Here is a 17,462-nt window from a genome sequence, read left to right as displayed (position 1 = left end):
CTCAGTTGAGCATCTGACTCTTGATTTCAGCCAGGTCATAGTCTCAGGGTTGTGATATTGGGCCCCTTGTCAGGCTCCATGTTCAGCAGGGAGTCTACTTGGGATTCTCTCTCTGCCCCCGCCCTTCATGCGCACATGCTCTAAAATAAATAAAAAAGAAAAAAAATATTGATGTACATTGTAAAAGTGGGCGCTTTACATTCTAGAATGTACTGATAATTTAAAACCATGCAGTTAGAAATGTTATTTATCTCTGTCCAAACTAAGTTTCTTCAGATCAAAAGTTTATAATCACACTCTTTTCAGAACTTCCAGCAGTCAGTGGTTACTAATGTTAAATCATATTAACCAGTTACACAATTTCTAAAATGATAGGTGATAAAACTTACTCTGTTGTTAAATAGGACAACCAAATTCTCTAGTTTTTAACTGGTATTTTTCCTCATTGAAATGTTACACTGCTAACTTTGTTATACTAAAAGAATCAGGCTGGCGGTTGCCCCACACTGACTTGGTAATGTAGTCTCTGGAATAGTAATAAAAGGTTATTTTAAAATGCTATATTTTATAACATTTATAATTTAAAATGTTATATTTAATATGATTTGAATTCATATTTTAAGAACCAAAGAGCAAATGTTGCTTCTGTTTTATTAGGTATTAGACCTGTGTTAGAGAAAAAGTGAATTATAAGTTTGAGCATTTTTTAAATGATGAGATTCCAGAAAAAGGAAACAAGATTATAATAACAATTCAAAATATATTATTTAAGGAAAAGTTAAAGTGATCATTAAACCTGAAAGATAAGCTCAAGCAATTAACAAAACTCCTCCGCACAGAGACCCATCTGCCAAGCGAAAGGGGTACGTTTCCGCAGCGTGCTCTGTCAATACTGGTAACAGTCAGGATGGAAGGCAATGTCAGATGTTTTAGAAAACAAAATATATATATCTGGAAGTGAAATACGGGGAAAGACAGAGGTTATCAGGTGTGAGGGGAGGAGGAGTCAGGGCACTTTTTGAGCAGATGCATGCTATGACAAGATTTGTACTCATAGCTCAGGTGATAGGTCAGCACTACGTAGTGAACAAAACTTTCAGAGTCTAGAACAACTTTTAAAATGGGGAATTTTTCTTTTATATGTTTGATAAAAGAAATGGCTACTTCCTGTTCTTCAACATCTAAAGAAACTAAGAGTTGAACTTTTCTTTCCCTTTTCGTTGCTACATTTTATCATTCTCAATGACATATACCATTTCTGAATTATTTTTTATTTTAAATTGCACTGCTCCCTTATTTTTGGAAAGTGTTTCTTGTGTGTCCTTTGTTTTGGATCTCCACCGGGAAACGTCAGGCAGTGAGAAACACAGCTTCGTCAGAGTCGCGGTCCTTGGCACTGTCTTCACTTGGCGCACACTCGCCACCACTGGGAGACCGGCAGCTCAAGTCCTCCACCCCGGACTCCTGATCGCTGTTGGCCGACAGGTCTGGATCTGAGCTTTTCAGATTGTCTTGGGTTAGAATGAGAGCAGAATCTTCATCACCTTGTGAGGGACTCCTGGATGGAAATGATTTCATATTTCCACTGTAATCCTGGGGAGTGTTGGCTGTGCTGTTGTCTGAGGTAGAAAACCCTGAGTGTTTGCTGGGTTCACTTTGCTTACTCTTCACTTTAGTGTGATTTAGCTGGACTTTTTGAATTTTTTCCAGCCTCTAAAAAAAAAAAAAAAAAAAAATCAGGGAAAAATCATAAATAATTTAGCATATATTACTTTCCAGCTGGGAATAATGTTAAGAACATGGAATTTAAATGGACATGGGTTCAAAGCTAGATTTTATGACCCTGGACAAAATAATCAGATTCTCCAAGACTTGGTTTCTTCATCTCTAATTAAGGAGGGTAATACCTGCCTTAGTATATAGATTTTCTGTAAAATGAAAAAAAAAACCTATGTAAAGCACTTGGCAATCAGGAGTCATCCTTCTTTCTATACCTGTAAGGTTTTACATAATGATTTTCATCCTGTGAACTCAGAATACATTTTTTTTAAATCAGGAATGAGGTGTTTATTATCCAAGTTTATAAATTAAGATATAAGTCACTTACCATAAAACTCCCCCTTCTAAACTATATAATTAATTGGTTTTAGTGTATTCACAAGGTTATACAATAATTCACTACTACCTAATTCCAAAATATTTTCATCATCCCCAAAGAAAACCCTATATCCATTAGTATTTACTCCCCATTCCCCCTTCCCACAGGCCTGGCAACCACTAAGCTACTTTCTATCTCTATGGATTTGCCTAGTGTGGACATCTCCTATAAATGGAATCATACGACTTGTGTCCTTTTATGTCTGGCTTCTTTCCCTTAGTTTATGTTCTCGGGGTTCATCCACAATGTAACATGTATCAATACTTCGTTCCTTATTATGACTAAATAATACTATATTGCATGAATAGCCACATTTTGTTTATCTCTTCATCAGATGATGGACGTTTGGGTTGTTCAAAATACATTTTACCAGACTGCATCCTTTGGCATCAGCAAGGGAGGTGTTAAAAGATCAAGTATTACATACTCATTTCAAAAGCATTCACCTTAAGTTGTTATGTGCAAAGAGCATTGTACTGGGCAATGTGAGTAACGGAGGCAAATACACATGCAGACATAAGGAACTTATGGAAGCAGAGTTCAGATAATGTAAGAATTTGGAAGAGGTTAAAAATTTGGGAGGGTGGGTGGGAGGGTAGAAGGAAGAGATGTGAATAAGCTTCAGGAATGAAGGAGCATTTTAACAGGACTGTGAAGGAATTAAACTGGGACGTGCTGGTGATGCTAGAGCATTTATGGCAGGAGGGACAGTAAGAAGAAAAACACAAAAGTAGGAAGAGGTCATTGTGTACAATAACCAGGCAACAGTTAAATTTGAGCAAGGGCAACGATGTGGATGGAAGAGAGGGTATTATGCTAAGCAAAATAAGTCAATCAGAGAAAGACAATTATCATATGACCTCACTGATATGCGGAGTTTAAGAAACAAGGCAGAGGATCATAGGGGAAGAAGAGAGAAAAAAACAAAGTAAGACGAAACCAGAGAGGGAGACAAACTGTAAAAGACTTTTAATCTTAGGAAACAAACTGAGGGTTGCTGAAGGGGAAGGGGTGGGGGGATGGAGTAAGTGGGTGATGGACAGTGGGGAGGGTATGTGTTATAATGAGCCCTGGGTATTAATATAAGACCCAGAATCACAGACCTGTACCCCTGAAACAAATAATGCATTGTATGTTAATTAAATAAAATTTTTTAAAAAAATTTTGAGCAAGGGCAATAGTAGAAAATAAAGCTGAAAGGATTGATTACTGAATTATGGGAAAATCTTAAATGCCACTAAGGGGTTTTGACTTTGTTATAAAGGAAAAAAGAGCCAATGTCTTTTAATTATGGTTTTTCTAAGTAATTTCTTTTTCATTTTTAGTTTTTTAACAAAAAGAATTTTGGAATAGACCAGGAGAATCCTAAGCTTTTTGTAAAGCTTGGGTATCTTTAGGAAGCGGAAATAAAACTGGCCTACTGATATCATGAGTGGACTTAAAAATGGCAAAAATCATAGAGGTCTTTTTTTTTTTTTTTTTTTTTTAAATCATAGAGGTATTTACCAGAGCTCCAGAATCCTAAAAACCTAACCAGTGCCTCATTTCAGTTCTCTATGTGTGTTATTTAATTCAAGGTCTCTCAGCCCTGGTGGCAGCTCACAATCATTGCGGAGCTCGAAAGATTCTCCAGCAGAATGTCTGGGCTTAGAGCCCTAGCAGTAGGATTTTTTGTGAGGTGATTCTGATGCACAAAATCTGTTTCTCCAGTTCTGTAAACTTTAGGTAGAGCTCTCCATGTAGGTCCAAAGATGGTCTGTTTAACCCTGGCAGATTTATAATAGATTAAGATTTATGCTTGATCTCAAAAGTTCGCAAACCCAACAGTTTCCTAGTGACGGAATTTGTTTAATCCATCTGGCCCTGTATGGACTTGAGCGTGCGACCCTAGACCTAAGCTCTTCCATGGTACTTCTGTTTTGAAAGGTGCTATTTTGCCAACTTCCATTTAGACATGACCAATCTACACTACATATGATCTCAGGAGTGGGGAGAAAAGGCTTTTCATCTTTCATCTCATTTTAATAATTAGTCTCAATTCAGAATTCAGGTCCAGAGCACAGGAATTGGTTGCCAGTTCCTGAGCAAGTGTATGACATCATGACGCCATGGAGTTTTCAGATGAGTGAAGCAGAATAAAGCAAAGAATCCAGGTGGTTTTAGTGAGCAACCAACCAGTGGTATCACTGGAAACAAAGTTATATAATTAGCTAATATATGTATATTATAACCTTCCTGGCCAATTACTGGGAAATTATAAAAGCCAAAAATTAGGCTGTTGCTAAGTTGGTCTCAGCTATTACCATCCAAAGGCTAATGTAATATTATTCTTAAAAGTAGACAAATTTTTACCACACATGTATATATCTGATCTTGTTCTTTCGCTCTGAATCCTATTTTTTTATGTATTCTCCAGAAAGAATTCATTTTCGTTCTCTCAAATAAGAGAAATAAATAAAACCTGACCTATTGTAGGATCAACCGACTAGTTCAGCAAAGCCTGTGAGTGAGCCCCACACCAGACGTCTAGATGGACTAAGTGCCTAGGCTGGGGCTTCGGTTCTCTGGGGGCTCGCTCGGTGAGGTTCTGGTTCAGGTTGTCCACTTAGCTAAATATATGAAAGGGCTATGTTGCTGCGTTTCATGTATCCTGAGTCATGAGAGGCGTTCACGGAACAGTGGTTGTCAAGAAATAAGCACAGAAAGTAGACGAACGAGAATGAGCGTGTCTTACTTCTTCCAGGGCCTCCAGTTCCTCCTCCAGCTGCTGCGTCTCCTCCTTCACTGCCATGAGGTAATCCGTAACGGACTGTCGGGGCTGCAGCCCCTTTTCGAAGCGGTTGTACATCCCATTCCAAAACCTGCAAAACATGGCAGAGCTTTAGGATGCCATCGTATCACAGTCTGTCAAGTCACTCCCTCAAGTCTTCGAAGGTATCTGTCATGCCAGAGTCCCAAAGTCCTAATGATCACGAATTCCGGGCTCAAAGACGACACTTACTTACGGTCATGATTTCATGTTGCTGCTGTCTTTTTCTTAGGTCAGTAAATTTCTTTCATGGTGAGTCTACTTGTACGTGTGGTCCCGGGTAAGAAGGCCTGTATCTTGCTAAAGTAGACTGAAGTAGCACATGTTACCATATTCTTTTTTAAGAAAATGGCTCTTAGTTTTGAACTAATCTTGGAAGATTAGTGATTATATTAACATTTAGAATCTTTCAGAGTTGTAGATTTGAGGGTTTTGGCTTTTTTTTTTTCTTAACCACCAAAAATTGACATTTCCATTTGCAATAAATCTTCCTTTTTTTAGTCCTACCCCATAAAGCATACTGGATTGCAAAGAATAAATAGTATTATCACAGGGATGTTTGTAGATCCATGCTTTCCTTAGAAAAGTACTTTGAGGGCAGGGTTTAATAAGTCATTCACTGTTTTATCCATAGTGCCTAAAATAGTACTTGACTCCATAACATTTGTTGACTGGCTGTTACTAACAAATTAGGAGCAATACAGTTAATTGCACTGTATCTCAACAGCTCTCAAAACTGCTGTTTTATGGCTTTTTTTCCCAGTGTGACAATTAATATTCTTTAAAATTCTGGGGAAATAATTAGAATGAAATAATTAAGAACAAAAGCAAATTGAGGAGGAGAAAAAAAACTATAGAGGAAGCCACTAAGCACTAAGTATGTTTTGGGGGGTGCATAGGGAGAAAGAATGTGGTTTCTCAGTTTTTTCTGCATAAGTTTGTCTTTTTGCTGACCTCTGAGACATCCTTCCGTATCATACAACTTCCACATAGAGGAGCCAAAGGATAAAATACAATGTAGAGCTCTAACAGAATCTGTAGGATGCCACCCTGCTCTCCCCATCCCAACATATACAGTCTTCAAATAATTTATCTCCACAGGGAAGTAGTTGCACTAGGCCGAGTTTCAGCAGAGAAAGAAGGTAAGCTAAGTCATGATCACTATCTAAACTCGTGATTCCACATTTAACTTACAAGACACTTGGTTTGTTTGGTCCGTCCGTCCTTCCTTCCTTCCTCCCTCCCTCCCTCTTTTTGCTTTTAAATAATATTGGAACTTCCATTTTTAGTGTCATTATTACAAAACACCGACTTCTAAAGAGAATTCCATATGTAGGGGAAAGGAGACGGAGGGGGACACTGGCAAAAATACCAGATCAAATATTTAAGCATCCTCCTTTAGTGTATTTTGTGTCCAAAAAAGGCTCTGAGGCTCAGTGTTCCATATGCTTTGGCCTCGAAATACTAAACAGTGGCAGAATCTAAGTTCATAAGCATACTCAGTAAAGTCCTAGAGGTTTACATACTTGTACATGAAGTTGCATGGCGTTGTGGGGAGACGAAGGGTTCCCCGGGTCTGACTGTGATCAGCTCTAAATAGAGGATTCATATAGTCGGCCCGATTCTTCCACAGGTGAGCCCATAAAGAGTATGTTCTTTCTTGAATTCTGTTATAAAGAAAAGAAGCCTGCAAATGACCTATCTTGGCTCTTAGAAATTGTAGATATGTAATATTAAAACTGGAAAGGGACAAATAATTGTTAGGTGAATATCCAGGGTCCCTTTTCTGTAGCAGGGAAATTTACAGTCTGTGTGTGTGTCTTCATGATATAGCAGAAGGGCACTGTAATAGTCGCAGCTTCTCTGCTATCTGTACTGGCCTGGACAAGATGTTTAATTCCTCTGAATGTAAAATGAAACTTCTATGTAATTTGGGGGAAATTTTTCCCCAAGTAGTCATGGAGATTTTATTATTTGCCAGGTACTATTTAAATGCTTCACCTGTTTTCTCTCATCCAGTCCTCACTGAACTCCGAGATCTGTCCATTGTACAGATGAGGAAACCGAGGCTGAGAGATAGAGCAGTTTCTCAAAGTCACATAGTCACAAAGACACATAGTGAGTGGAATAGCCAGGATCCAAAGGCAGGCAGACACCATTAAAGTGACTGGTCCATTACAGCAAACCACAAAACTCTAGGAAAACAGGTGAGCTTGAAGGAAGCACTCTGCTACTTTTTTCATCATTTACCATTTACCAGGAATCACTCTTGAAGTTCCTGAGAGAAAACAAACTAGTATCCACCAGAAAAAGCCATTTTCTTTCTGTTCAGACTGTTATAAAAACAGTAAAGTCCATTTTACTTGAACTGATATTTCCAAAATTAAATCTGATATGGTTATATACACCACAGTTAAAATCATTTTATGAAAATTTCAAAACCATTCTCTCATTGCAGTTCATAAAGCACTTTGCTGTTAAGTTTTTGACTTTGCAATTTATTTTAAATTCTACATATCATTGACTTTCCTCCTGGATAAAAATAATACGGTTTTAATCTGAATAAAAGAATGACTTGAGTTTCAAATTTGCTTTCCCAGTTGAATTTGCAGTTCTTATTAGGAGAGTATATCCACTGAAGATGTCTAGCTTTTTCCTTTTAAATGCAAAACTCATTTTCTCTGACTCCAGGAGGTTTCCTTTCAATACGAGTGCATCAAGTCTCCCACCTTGTCTGTGGCTATCATTGGGGCAAATGAGCTTGTGGCTGCCTTTGTCAGTTGCTGACATTAAACCATTTGTGAAGTGATGACAGGAAAAAGAAAATAACTTTAATCTGTCAGTATAGACATGTGGCTAAAATAGTCTCCAGAATTTTAAAATGCCATCTGAAATTCTCAGTCACAAAATCCTTAGATAAAAATTAAACAGCAAAACACTTACTTGAGTTCTTGTCGCTCTTTCTGGCTATTGCATAAGAAGTTTCCAAACTGGCAGGAATAAATGTGATGCTGAATGTGAATCAAAAATCTCTCATTGAACTCGAAGGCACAGGGAAATTGTTCCATTAACTGCCAGACACACTCAATGAACTGATCAATAACTGGAGAGATTTCTTTTGGGTCACCATCTAGATTTCCATATCTATACAACAAAATGTTAGAGACTTTACAGCAAGTTGGGGTTTTTTGTTTACAAAGCTATAAATGCAGAAACGATCACCAAAGAAACCTTAGTTTCTAGATAAGCCTTATAGACCTGGGGTGCAGAAGTTGAAAAAATTAACCTCTTAAATCCCACTTTCAAGAGAAACTTTGTACTGAAGGTCGGGCTAGAGAAGGGACATACAGTTACAAAAGAAAGCATTAGTGCAAGAGATAGAATTCAAGGGAACTTTCCATGGCAAAAGAACATTTTTTTTTTAACAGCATTCTTTAGGTTTTAAAAGTACATCAGGACTTTTCAAGTAAATCTTCCACTTTTTTTAAAGAGCATTCTTTAATTCAAGTTTCAAAAGTACTTCAGGACTTTTGAAGTAAATCTTCCACTTTATTTAATTAACAGTTTGTGGGAGTGTTAGAGTTTTTTGCTTTTGCACTGTTACGTTGGAAGGGAAGAAAGACAACTTGAAAAAAATTGTGGTTTCCCAAGTTTCTCAGGATATTTCTAGAGCAATGTTAAAACTTGTCACGTAATTTATTTCCCATGTGACAATTCTCATATTCCCAGACTCCCACATACCTTTGTATCTCCCATCTTTGTTTCTCAAGAGTACATCAGAATCTTCTCTGTCACATTTGTATTAATTTTTTAAGTAGGTGCCACACCCAGCATGAAGCCCAACATAGGGCTTGAACTCACCACCCTGGGGTCAAGACCCAAGCCAAGGTCAAGAATCAGATGCTCAACTGACTGAGCAACCCAGGTGCCCCTTGTATGGGTTTTTAAATGAAGAATGCCTAGTCTCTTACACCATTATGTGAATTTTAGAATCCAAAAGGGTGATTTGGGTGCCATCAGGTTCAAAATAACAGTACAGAACCTCGTCTGCTCAGCAGTGGATAACCAACTTCAGGGACAGAAGTGAGCAAAGATCACTTTAGGAGTTTTTCCAACAGTGAAAACATTAGAAACTGGAAACTTCTCAAAAGTTTCAGTTCTACTCAACTTGGTAGTTTTTTAAAAAGGCTTCCTCATAAAACAGTTATATAGCTTGTCTGTCCATTTCCATGTCCTTTCTGTCCATATCCTCTACCTCAGAGATGCTAACTGCCACGAGATAGTAGAACTTCATTTATCTGTGACACAATGTATACAGCTTCAGCTTTTTGAATAAGATACACAAAGAAAATAAGGCTATTTTTCCCCACTCAATTGAAAACTTGAGAAACAGATTTTTTTTATCCTATACGTTCAAAACAACAGATTTTTAAGTTTGTTTTTTTTTTACCTGTGATTAAACTTATGACCAAAGGAAATCCAGTCCTTTTCAATTAATACCTACACAGAAAAAGAATATAAATATTATGGAGAGAAGCAAACAAGGAAAAATAAGAGACCCCAGCCAACAACGTTGAAGGATTCAAAGGATCTTGGAGAAGTCACGGTCCTCAGGTGCTACAGCGAATGCCCAGTCCTTGTCCACAACGCAGAGGCAGAGCAGAAGGGCAGAGCTGAAGGTCATCACAGGAAGAATAAATGGGAACGGATATACGAAAAGGGAACAGCAGCACCCGCTGCGTGCTTTCTAGGAAACACTGTTCATACTGCTTCATAATAATCTCATTTCACTGTGAGACAAGTATGATCACTCATTTTTCAGAAGGAGAAACTGAAACAGAGGTTAAATACTTCTCATGCTGCTAAGATGTGGTTGATGCCACCTCATAACCTAGCTCTTTCTACACCAAAGCCCATCTCTTAAACAACAGATCCCAGTATATCAAATACCAACCTCCTTACAAGAACCATTGGGAATATTTTCCTGTGATCTTTATTACACATTAGAAAAATCCTAAAATGATAGGTGTTGGGGACATAATAGAGGAGTTTCAGCCCTGCTTTGGAATTGGTTGGGGTAACGAGTTTATAATCTCAAATTATCTAGATTTTAAATAGAATCAAATAATAGAGATCAATCCCATCACTATCACCAATGCTTTAAAATGGCCAGAGATTTCCCTTAAAGAAATACGGAGTGGTTGAAGTTTGCCCTTGACAACACGTAAATTTAATGAGGCGAATCAAAAAGATTCAGTGGTGGTAGAGGATGGCGTGAAGGAGTGCGTGAGCCAGAAACCCTCCACTCTCCAAACGGAAATGAAGGAATCCAGCCTTCCTAACCTCAGTCCAGGGGAGGGGTCTGAAGCTGGAGTATCACTCCGACGTCTCCGTGCTATCACAGGGAATTGGAAGTTCTCTGACACTTTCAAAAAAAAGAAAGAAAAAGCCCGTGAAGGAAACCTGCCTCTGCCTCTTCTCTCTGGTCCCCAGAGTGTCAGCTGATCTTACTGGATGGAGATCTAGCAGTGGAGACATCCTGTCCGGGATCCGCTGTCAGCACCTATCCCTCCCTAGCAGGGAGTCGGGCCCCCGAAGCACTTTCTGCCCAATCATGGGGCCAGAGGCCAGAACCAGGTAACCTTCCAGTCACTAGGAGGCCCCTGCTGGCATGTTAAGACAGGGCTTCAGCTTGGCCAAAGCCGCACCATCCCAGCAACTACACAACTACTCTGCAGGTGGAAGTAACGTGTCACACTGTGATGCACACACCTAAAAAGTGCAAATCTAGGAAAGGATGTGCTCATAATCTCAACAAAGCAGAGAACAATGACTTTTCAATACTCTCAGCCAGAGTTGTGCAGGACTGCCTAAAAAATCAAACTAGTAAATACGTTTTTCCTCTCAAGGACTTTGCGTGCACAAGATAGAAAATTTTTTCTTCAAACTCAAACACTTGGAGACTAAGAACCATCCTGCTCAGGAATGACTCGATAAACCAGGAAATCAAAAATCAAATTAAACAATTTATGGAGACCAATGAGAATGAAAATACAACAGTCCAAAACCTATGGGATACTGCAAAGGCAGTCCTAAGGGGGAAATACATAGCCATCCAAGCCTCACTCAAAAGAATAGAAAAATCTAAAATGCAGTTTTTATATTCTCACCTCAAGAAGCTGGAACAGCAACAGAGGGACAGGCCTAATCCACGCACAAGGAAGCAGTTGACCAAAATTAAAGCTGAAATCAATCAAGCAGAAACCAGAAGTACAGTAGAGCAGATCAACAGGACTAGAAGCTGGTTCTTTGAGAGAATCAATAAAATTGACAGACCACTGGCAAGACTTATCCAAAAGAAAAGAGAAAGGACCCAGATTATTAAAATTATGAATGAAAAAGGAGAGGTCACGACGAGCACCACTGAAATTGGAAGGATCATTAGAAATTTTTATCAACAGCTATATGCCAATAAACTAAGCAATCTGGAAGAGATGGAATCTTTCCTGGAAACCTATAAACTACCAAGATTGAAAAAGGAAGAAATTGATTTCTTAAACAGGCCAATTAATTATGAAGAAATTGAGTCAGTGATAAACAACCTTCCAAATAACAAAACTCCAGGCCCGGACGGTTTTCCTGGGGAATTCTACCAAACATTCAAAGAAGAAATAATACCTATTCTCCTAAAGCTATTTCAAAAAATAGAAACAGAAGGAAAGCTACCAAACTCATTCTATGAGGCCAATATTACCTTGATCCCCAAACCAGGCAAAGACCCCCTCAAAAAGGAGAATTACAGACCGATTTCCCTAATGAATATGGATGCCAAAATCCTCAACAAGATACTTGCTAATAGAATCCAACAGTTCATTAAAAGGATTATCCACCACGATCAAGTGGGATTCATACCTGGGATGCAAGCGTGGTTCAATATTCGCAAATCAATCAGCGTGATACATCATATCAACAAGAAAAGACTCAAGAACCATATGATCCTCTCAATCGATGCTGAAAAAGCATTTGACAAAATACAGCATCCTTTCCTGATTAAAACCCTTCAGAGTGTAGGAATAGAAGGTACATTTCTCAATCTCATAAAAGCCATCTATGAAAAGCCTACTGCAAATATTATTCTCAATGGGGAAAAGCTGGAAGCCTTTCCCCTAAGATCAGGAACACGACAAGGATGCCCACTCTCGCCACTATTATTCAACATAGTACTAGAAGTCCTTGCAACAGCAATCAGACAACAAAAAGGGATCAAAGGTATTCAAATCGGCAAAGAAGAAGTCAAAATGTCTCTCTTCGCAGACGACATGATACTCTATATGGAAAACCCAAAAGAAGCCACTCCCAAACTATTAGAAGTTATAGAGCAATTCAGTAACGTGGCGGGATACAAAATCAATGCTCAGAAATCAGTTGCATTTCTGTACACGAATAACGAGAACGAAGAAAGAGAAATCAGGGAATCCATCCCATTTACAATAGCACCAAAAACCATACGTTACCTTGGAATTAACTTAACCAGAGACGTAAAGGACCTTTATTCTAGAAACTATAAATCACTCTTAAAAGACATTGAGGAAGACATAAAAAGATGGAAAGATATTCCATGCTCATGGATCGGAAGAATTAACATAGTTAAAATGTCCATGCTACCCAGAGCAATCTACACTTTCAATGCTATCCCGATCAAAATACCGAGAACGTTTTTCAAAGAACTGGAACAAATAGTCCTTAAATTTGTATGGAACCAGAAAAGACCCCGAATCTCCAAGGAACTGTTGAAAAGGAAAAACAAAGCTGGGGGCATCACAATGCCGGATTTCGAGCTGTACTACAAAGCTGTGATCACAAAGACAGCATGGTACTGGCACAAAAACAGACACATAGACCAATGGAACAGAATAGAGAGCCCAGAAATGGACCCTCAGCTCTTTGGGCAACTAATATTTGATAAAGCAGGAAAAAACATCCGGTGGGAAAAAGACAGTCTCTTCAATAAATGGTGCTGGGAAAATTGGACAGCTACATGCAAAAGAATGAAACTTGACCACTATCTCACACCATACACAAAAATAAACTCCAAATGGATGAAAGACCTCGATGTGAGACAGGAATCCATCAAAATTCTAGAGGAGAACATAGGCAGCAACCTCTACGACATCAGCCAAAGCAACCTTTTTCATGACACATCCCCAAAGGCAAGAGAAACAAAAGATAAAATGAATTTATGGGACTTCATCAAGATTAAAAGCTTCTGCACATCCAAGGAAACAGTCAGAAAAACTAAGAGGCAGCCCACGGAATGGGAGAATATATTTGCAAATGACACTACAGATAAAGGACTGGTATCCAAGATCTACAAAGAACTTCTCAAACTCAATACACGAGAAACAAATAAACAAATCAAAAAATGGGCAGAAGATATGAACAGACACTTTTCCAATGAAGACATACAAATGGCTAACAGACACATGAAAAAATGTTCAAAATCATTAGCCATCAAGGAAATTCAAATCAAAACCACACTGAGATACCACCTTACGCCAGTTAGAATGGCAAAAATAGACAAGGCAAGAAACAACAATTGTTGGAGAGGATGTGGAGAAAGGGGATCCCTCCTACATTGTTGGTGGGAATGCAAGTTGGTACAGCCACTCTGGAAAACAGTGTGGAGGTCCCTTAAAAAGTTAAAAATTGAGCTACCCTATGATCCAGCCATTGCACTACTGGGTGTTTACCCCAAAGATACAGACGTAGTGAAGAGAAGGGCCATATGCACCCCAATGTTCATAGCAGCAATGTCCACAATAGCTAAATCGTGGAAGGAGCCGAGATGCCCTGCAACAGATGACTGGATTAAGAAGTTGTGGTCCATATATACAATGGAATATTACTCAGCAATCAGAAAGAATGAGTTCTCAACATTTGCTACAACATGGACGGCACTGGAGGAGATAATGCTTAGTGAAATAAGTCAAGCAGAGAAAGACAACTATCATATGATTTCTCTCATCTATGGAACATAAGAACTAGAATGATCAGTAGGGGAAGAAAGGGATAAAGAAAGGGGGGGTAATCAGAAGGGGGAATGAAACATGAGAGACTATGGACTATGAGAAACAAACTGAGGGCTACAGAGGGGAGGGGGGTGGGGGAATGGGATAGACCGGTGATGGGTAGTAAGGAGGGCACATATTGCATGGTGCACTGGGTGTTATACACAACTAATGAATCATCGAGCCTTACATCAAAAACCGGGGATGTACTATATGGTGACTAACATAATATAATAAAAAATCATTATTAATAAAAAAAAAAAATAAAAATAAAAAGAATTCTGAATGACTTTAAAAAAAAAAAAAAGAAAAGAAAATTTTTTCTTCAAATATTTTTTTCTGAAAAGTGTTTTCTACTACATGTTCACATGTTACCTCAAACTTGAAATATTTATGAGCAAATAATGTATATAAAATTCACTATTTTACAGACTATTAAATATATTTTATATTTGCCCCCAAATTCACATTCAACAGCAGCAATCTGAATTGGTTCCAATATCCCAGAAATTCACTTCTTTACTCCAAGACCATTTTCTACCTTTTCCCCTTTAATCTTGCTGATCTACTAAGAGAAAAATTACAAAGAGAGGGAAAAAAGTTGCCAATAGTTGCCAAAGAGAGGTCCATTCTGTTCAAGGCCCTGCATGGGAGAGAAGCCCGGCAGCCACACTCACCATAAAGCCCTTCAGGGTCCGGTAGTGCGGATCCAGCAGGAGGCTGGCCACTGAGCACACCTGCGCAGTCCTGTCCCAGCCATCGGAACAGTGAACAAGCACGCTTGCCCCTTCCTCTGAAACTGCCTAAAAAATACAGGATCAGCAAAGAGAAAGGAAAAAGGAAAAATGTCTCATCAGAACGAGATTTGGTTTTATGCCTACAGAACGAAAAGGGAAGAAAAAAAGCAAGTAACTGAAAACAGCTAATTTAGTGTTCATGCCCCATCCAGTTAGGGTAGAGCCAAGGAGTGGTTTGGTGCTGGCAACCAAAACTCTTCCTTCCCATGATACCCAGGAGCCACCCTCCAAACCACCGCAACAAAGCCCATGTGCTACAATAAAAGCATGATTCCTGAGCAAACCTCTCCAGAACCCTTCAACCCTCCCCTTTGGCTTCCACCTTAAGACCTTTCCGATACTGAAACTCTGCAGCTGCTCCTGGTCTCAATCATTTCCAAAAAGGGAAAGACACAAAAATTTTATGTAGTAAAACTATGAAATTAGAGACAAAAGGATAGTAGTCAAGTAATGGATCCAGGGATGGGGGAAGGAAGAGAAAACAAGGTAAAAATTACAGCAGCAAGTCTCAAAGAAAAGAATTTTGTATCTGCTACTGCAAACACACACACAATTTTTAGCTGAGTGTCCTGGCAGGAAACACAAATTGGGAAACATGGTAGAGATTGCAACATAGCACTTCCACTACCAGAAATTCTATTTATTCATTTTCTGTGTCTCTGTAAGAGAAGAGACTTGACCTGGTTTATTTGGCATTGCGTGCTCAGCACCTATAAAAGTGCCTGGCACTAAATAAATACTTGGCAAATCAATGAATTATCTAATAAAGGGGAACATACCACATCCTCAGAAAAGACATGGTTGTCTTTAGGTGTAAATCTAAGATTTATAAAAACAGAACCAACAAAAAAAAACATTGAGAAACAAAATAGGCAATGCACCCAAAACCTGCTTACATGAAAGTCACAGCAAGACTGTTCCCGTGGCAGAAGGGAACCTACCAACCAGGTTTGGAAACATGACTCGTTTACACCATCATGGCAAAGGAGTTGCAGTTCACTAAGATAGAACTTAGTGAACTGCACGCATTTACACAACTGAGTGAACAGATCAATGAAAACAGGAGCTGTTTTTTCCTGAAAGAATCAATATACTGATAAAGCCACATGTATTAAAAAGAAGAGAGAAAGAACCCAAATAAAGTCATGAATGAGAGAGGAGAGATCACAACCAACACCACAGAAATACAATTATAGAAGACCGGCCTTGGTCACTGAAGTGTTACACATTTGGATGTAGGTACTCTCCTCTAGAAAATTCCTTCCTCCATTTTGGACCAAGCCTACCTGAAGAGAGAATACTCTGAAAATGTTTTACCATTTCCTGCTGTGCTGGCATACTATCAACAGAGCACTGTCCTCTCTCTAGCAAAAATCACATGTTGAGAGCCCAGACATTGTGGTCTGCAAAGCCAGCTCCCCACTCGGTGAGCCACGGCTTACTGCATGGCAGCCTCAGCAAATGGGGAGGAAACAGGATCTCCGTTCTGAAGTCAGAGTTCGCAGGCTGCTCTGCCCTTACCACGTACCTTCGCAATGAAGATTCCTGCATCCATGATGGCCTTAATGTGCCTTAACCAGCCCGAGTTCTCCAGTCCCCACAGAAAGTCACTCATGGAGGGAGATTTAAGTTCACACACTGCAAGGTAAATCATGTGATGAAAGCAAAATAAAGACAATCTCTTCCTTTATATATGCTCATATTTGCAGGTAGTCTGTTAATGATTCCTTCACTGTATTTGCTGGAAGAAGTCAAGTCAGGGTAAATGTCCGTACTTACTAAAATTGATTCTACTGAACCACTTCAAGTAAGGCTCTTCTACCTTCTCTGGTCATAGGGGATGCTGCCTTTGTTCAGAAGTATTATATTTGTAAAGTTTAAACCCCAATATTAATGAGAATCATTGACCACAGTAAAGGTCCAGCAGAGAAGATCTATTTACCCTTCCAGCAAAGATGCTGGCAGTGGCCCATGAATGAGCGGGCTACAGAGGAAAGTTCTTGTAACGAACCCCAGCACCTGCCCAGTTAGTATTCGGCAGCACCCAACCACTTCAGTTTAGGACCACTGTGAAAACACAAAACCGAACTATCCTAAACCTCTCCGAAGGAAATACTCCAACTCTCCTTGCCAACAACCCCCACCCACTGGGAGTAAAGCCTGTGAACTTAAAAATGAGATCCTGTCCTGAATGTCTTCTCCAGCATCAAGTTAGGGGTTTTCCCTTTGAAGATAAAGGTCAGCTAGAATCATAATATCTATATTTACACAACTAAGGCAGGTGTGTCAACACTTCCATATTATCACAAGCAATCTCAGCTCTAGAGCTTACTTTTTGTTAATGTAAAAGCTTTAGAGCTAGTGTTCTGACTATCAGAAATACCACATTCCAAAGTATATGGGCTTTTTAGCTGTGAAGCAGTGTTGAGGAATCCTATAAATCAATTAATGACAAATAATATTCCATAGATACATGCAGGACTAGGGAGCCCTTTCTCCGACTCCTAGTGCTGTCAGTCAGTAGCTGTATAGTCTTGCACAAGTCATTTCAGCTTTTTGAGCCTCGATTTCATCATGTTTAAAATAGGGAAGGTGTATTAAATTATATCTAAGTGTCCTTCCAACTCTAA

General features: G+C 39.1%; 1 protein-coding gene across 1 annotated transcript in view; it reads right to left on the bottom strand.

The window, feature by feature from the left end:
- Positions 1 to 355: 355 nt before the first annotated feature.
- MTMR7 (myotubularin related protein 7) overlaps positions 356 to 17,462 on the bottom strand; it is a 106,979-nt gene continuing 89,872 nt past the window's right edge. Inside the window, exons 8-14 of the mRNA XM_045779301.2 lie at positions 16,361 to 16,470; positions 14,713 to 14,838; positions 9,418 to 9,467; positions 7,911 to 8,111; positions 6,494 to 6,634; positions 4,893 to 5,019; positions 356 to 1,713 (exon numbers count right to left, since the gene is read on the bottom strand). Coding sequence (XP_045635257.2) covers positions 1,351 to 1,713; positions 4,893 to 5,019; positions 6,494 to 6,634; positions 7,911 to 8,111; positions 9,418 to 9,467; positions 14,713 to 14,838; positions 16,361 to 16,470 — 1,118 coding nt within the window. The 3' untranslated portion in view covers positions 356 to 1,350. The remainder of the gene's footprint in view (positions 1,714 to 4,892; positions 5,020 to 6,493; positions 6,635 to 7,910; positions 8,112 to 9,417; positions 9,468 to 14,712; positions 14,839 to 16,360; positions 16,471 to 17,462) is intronic.

Source organism: Ursus americanus, chromosome 27 (assembly GCF_024610735.1).
Source record: "Ursus americanus isolate L20-20 chromosome 27, mUrsAme1.1.p, whole genome shotgun sequence".
Classification (NCBI taxonomy): Eukaryota; Metazoa; Chordata; class Mammalia; order Carnivora; family Ursidae; genus Ursus; species Ursus americanus.
The sequence above is the reverse complement of the archived record's forward strand: the minus strand, read 5'-3'. Positions and strand labels throughout refer to the sequence as shown.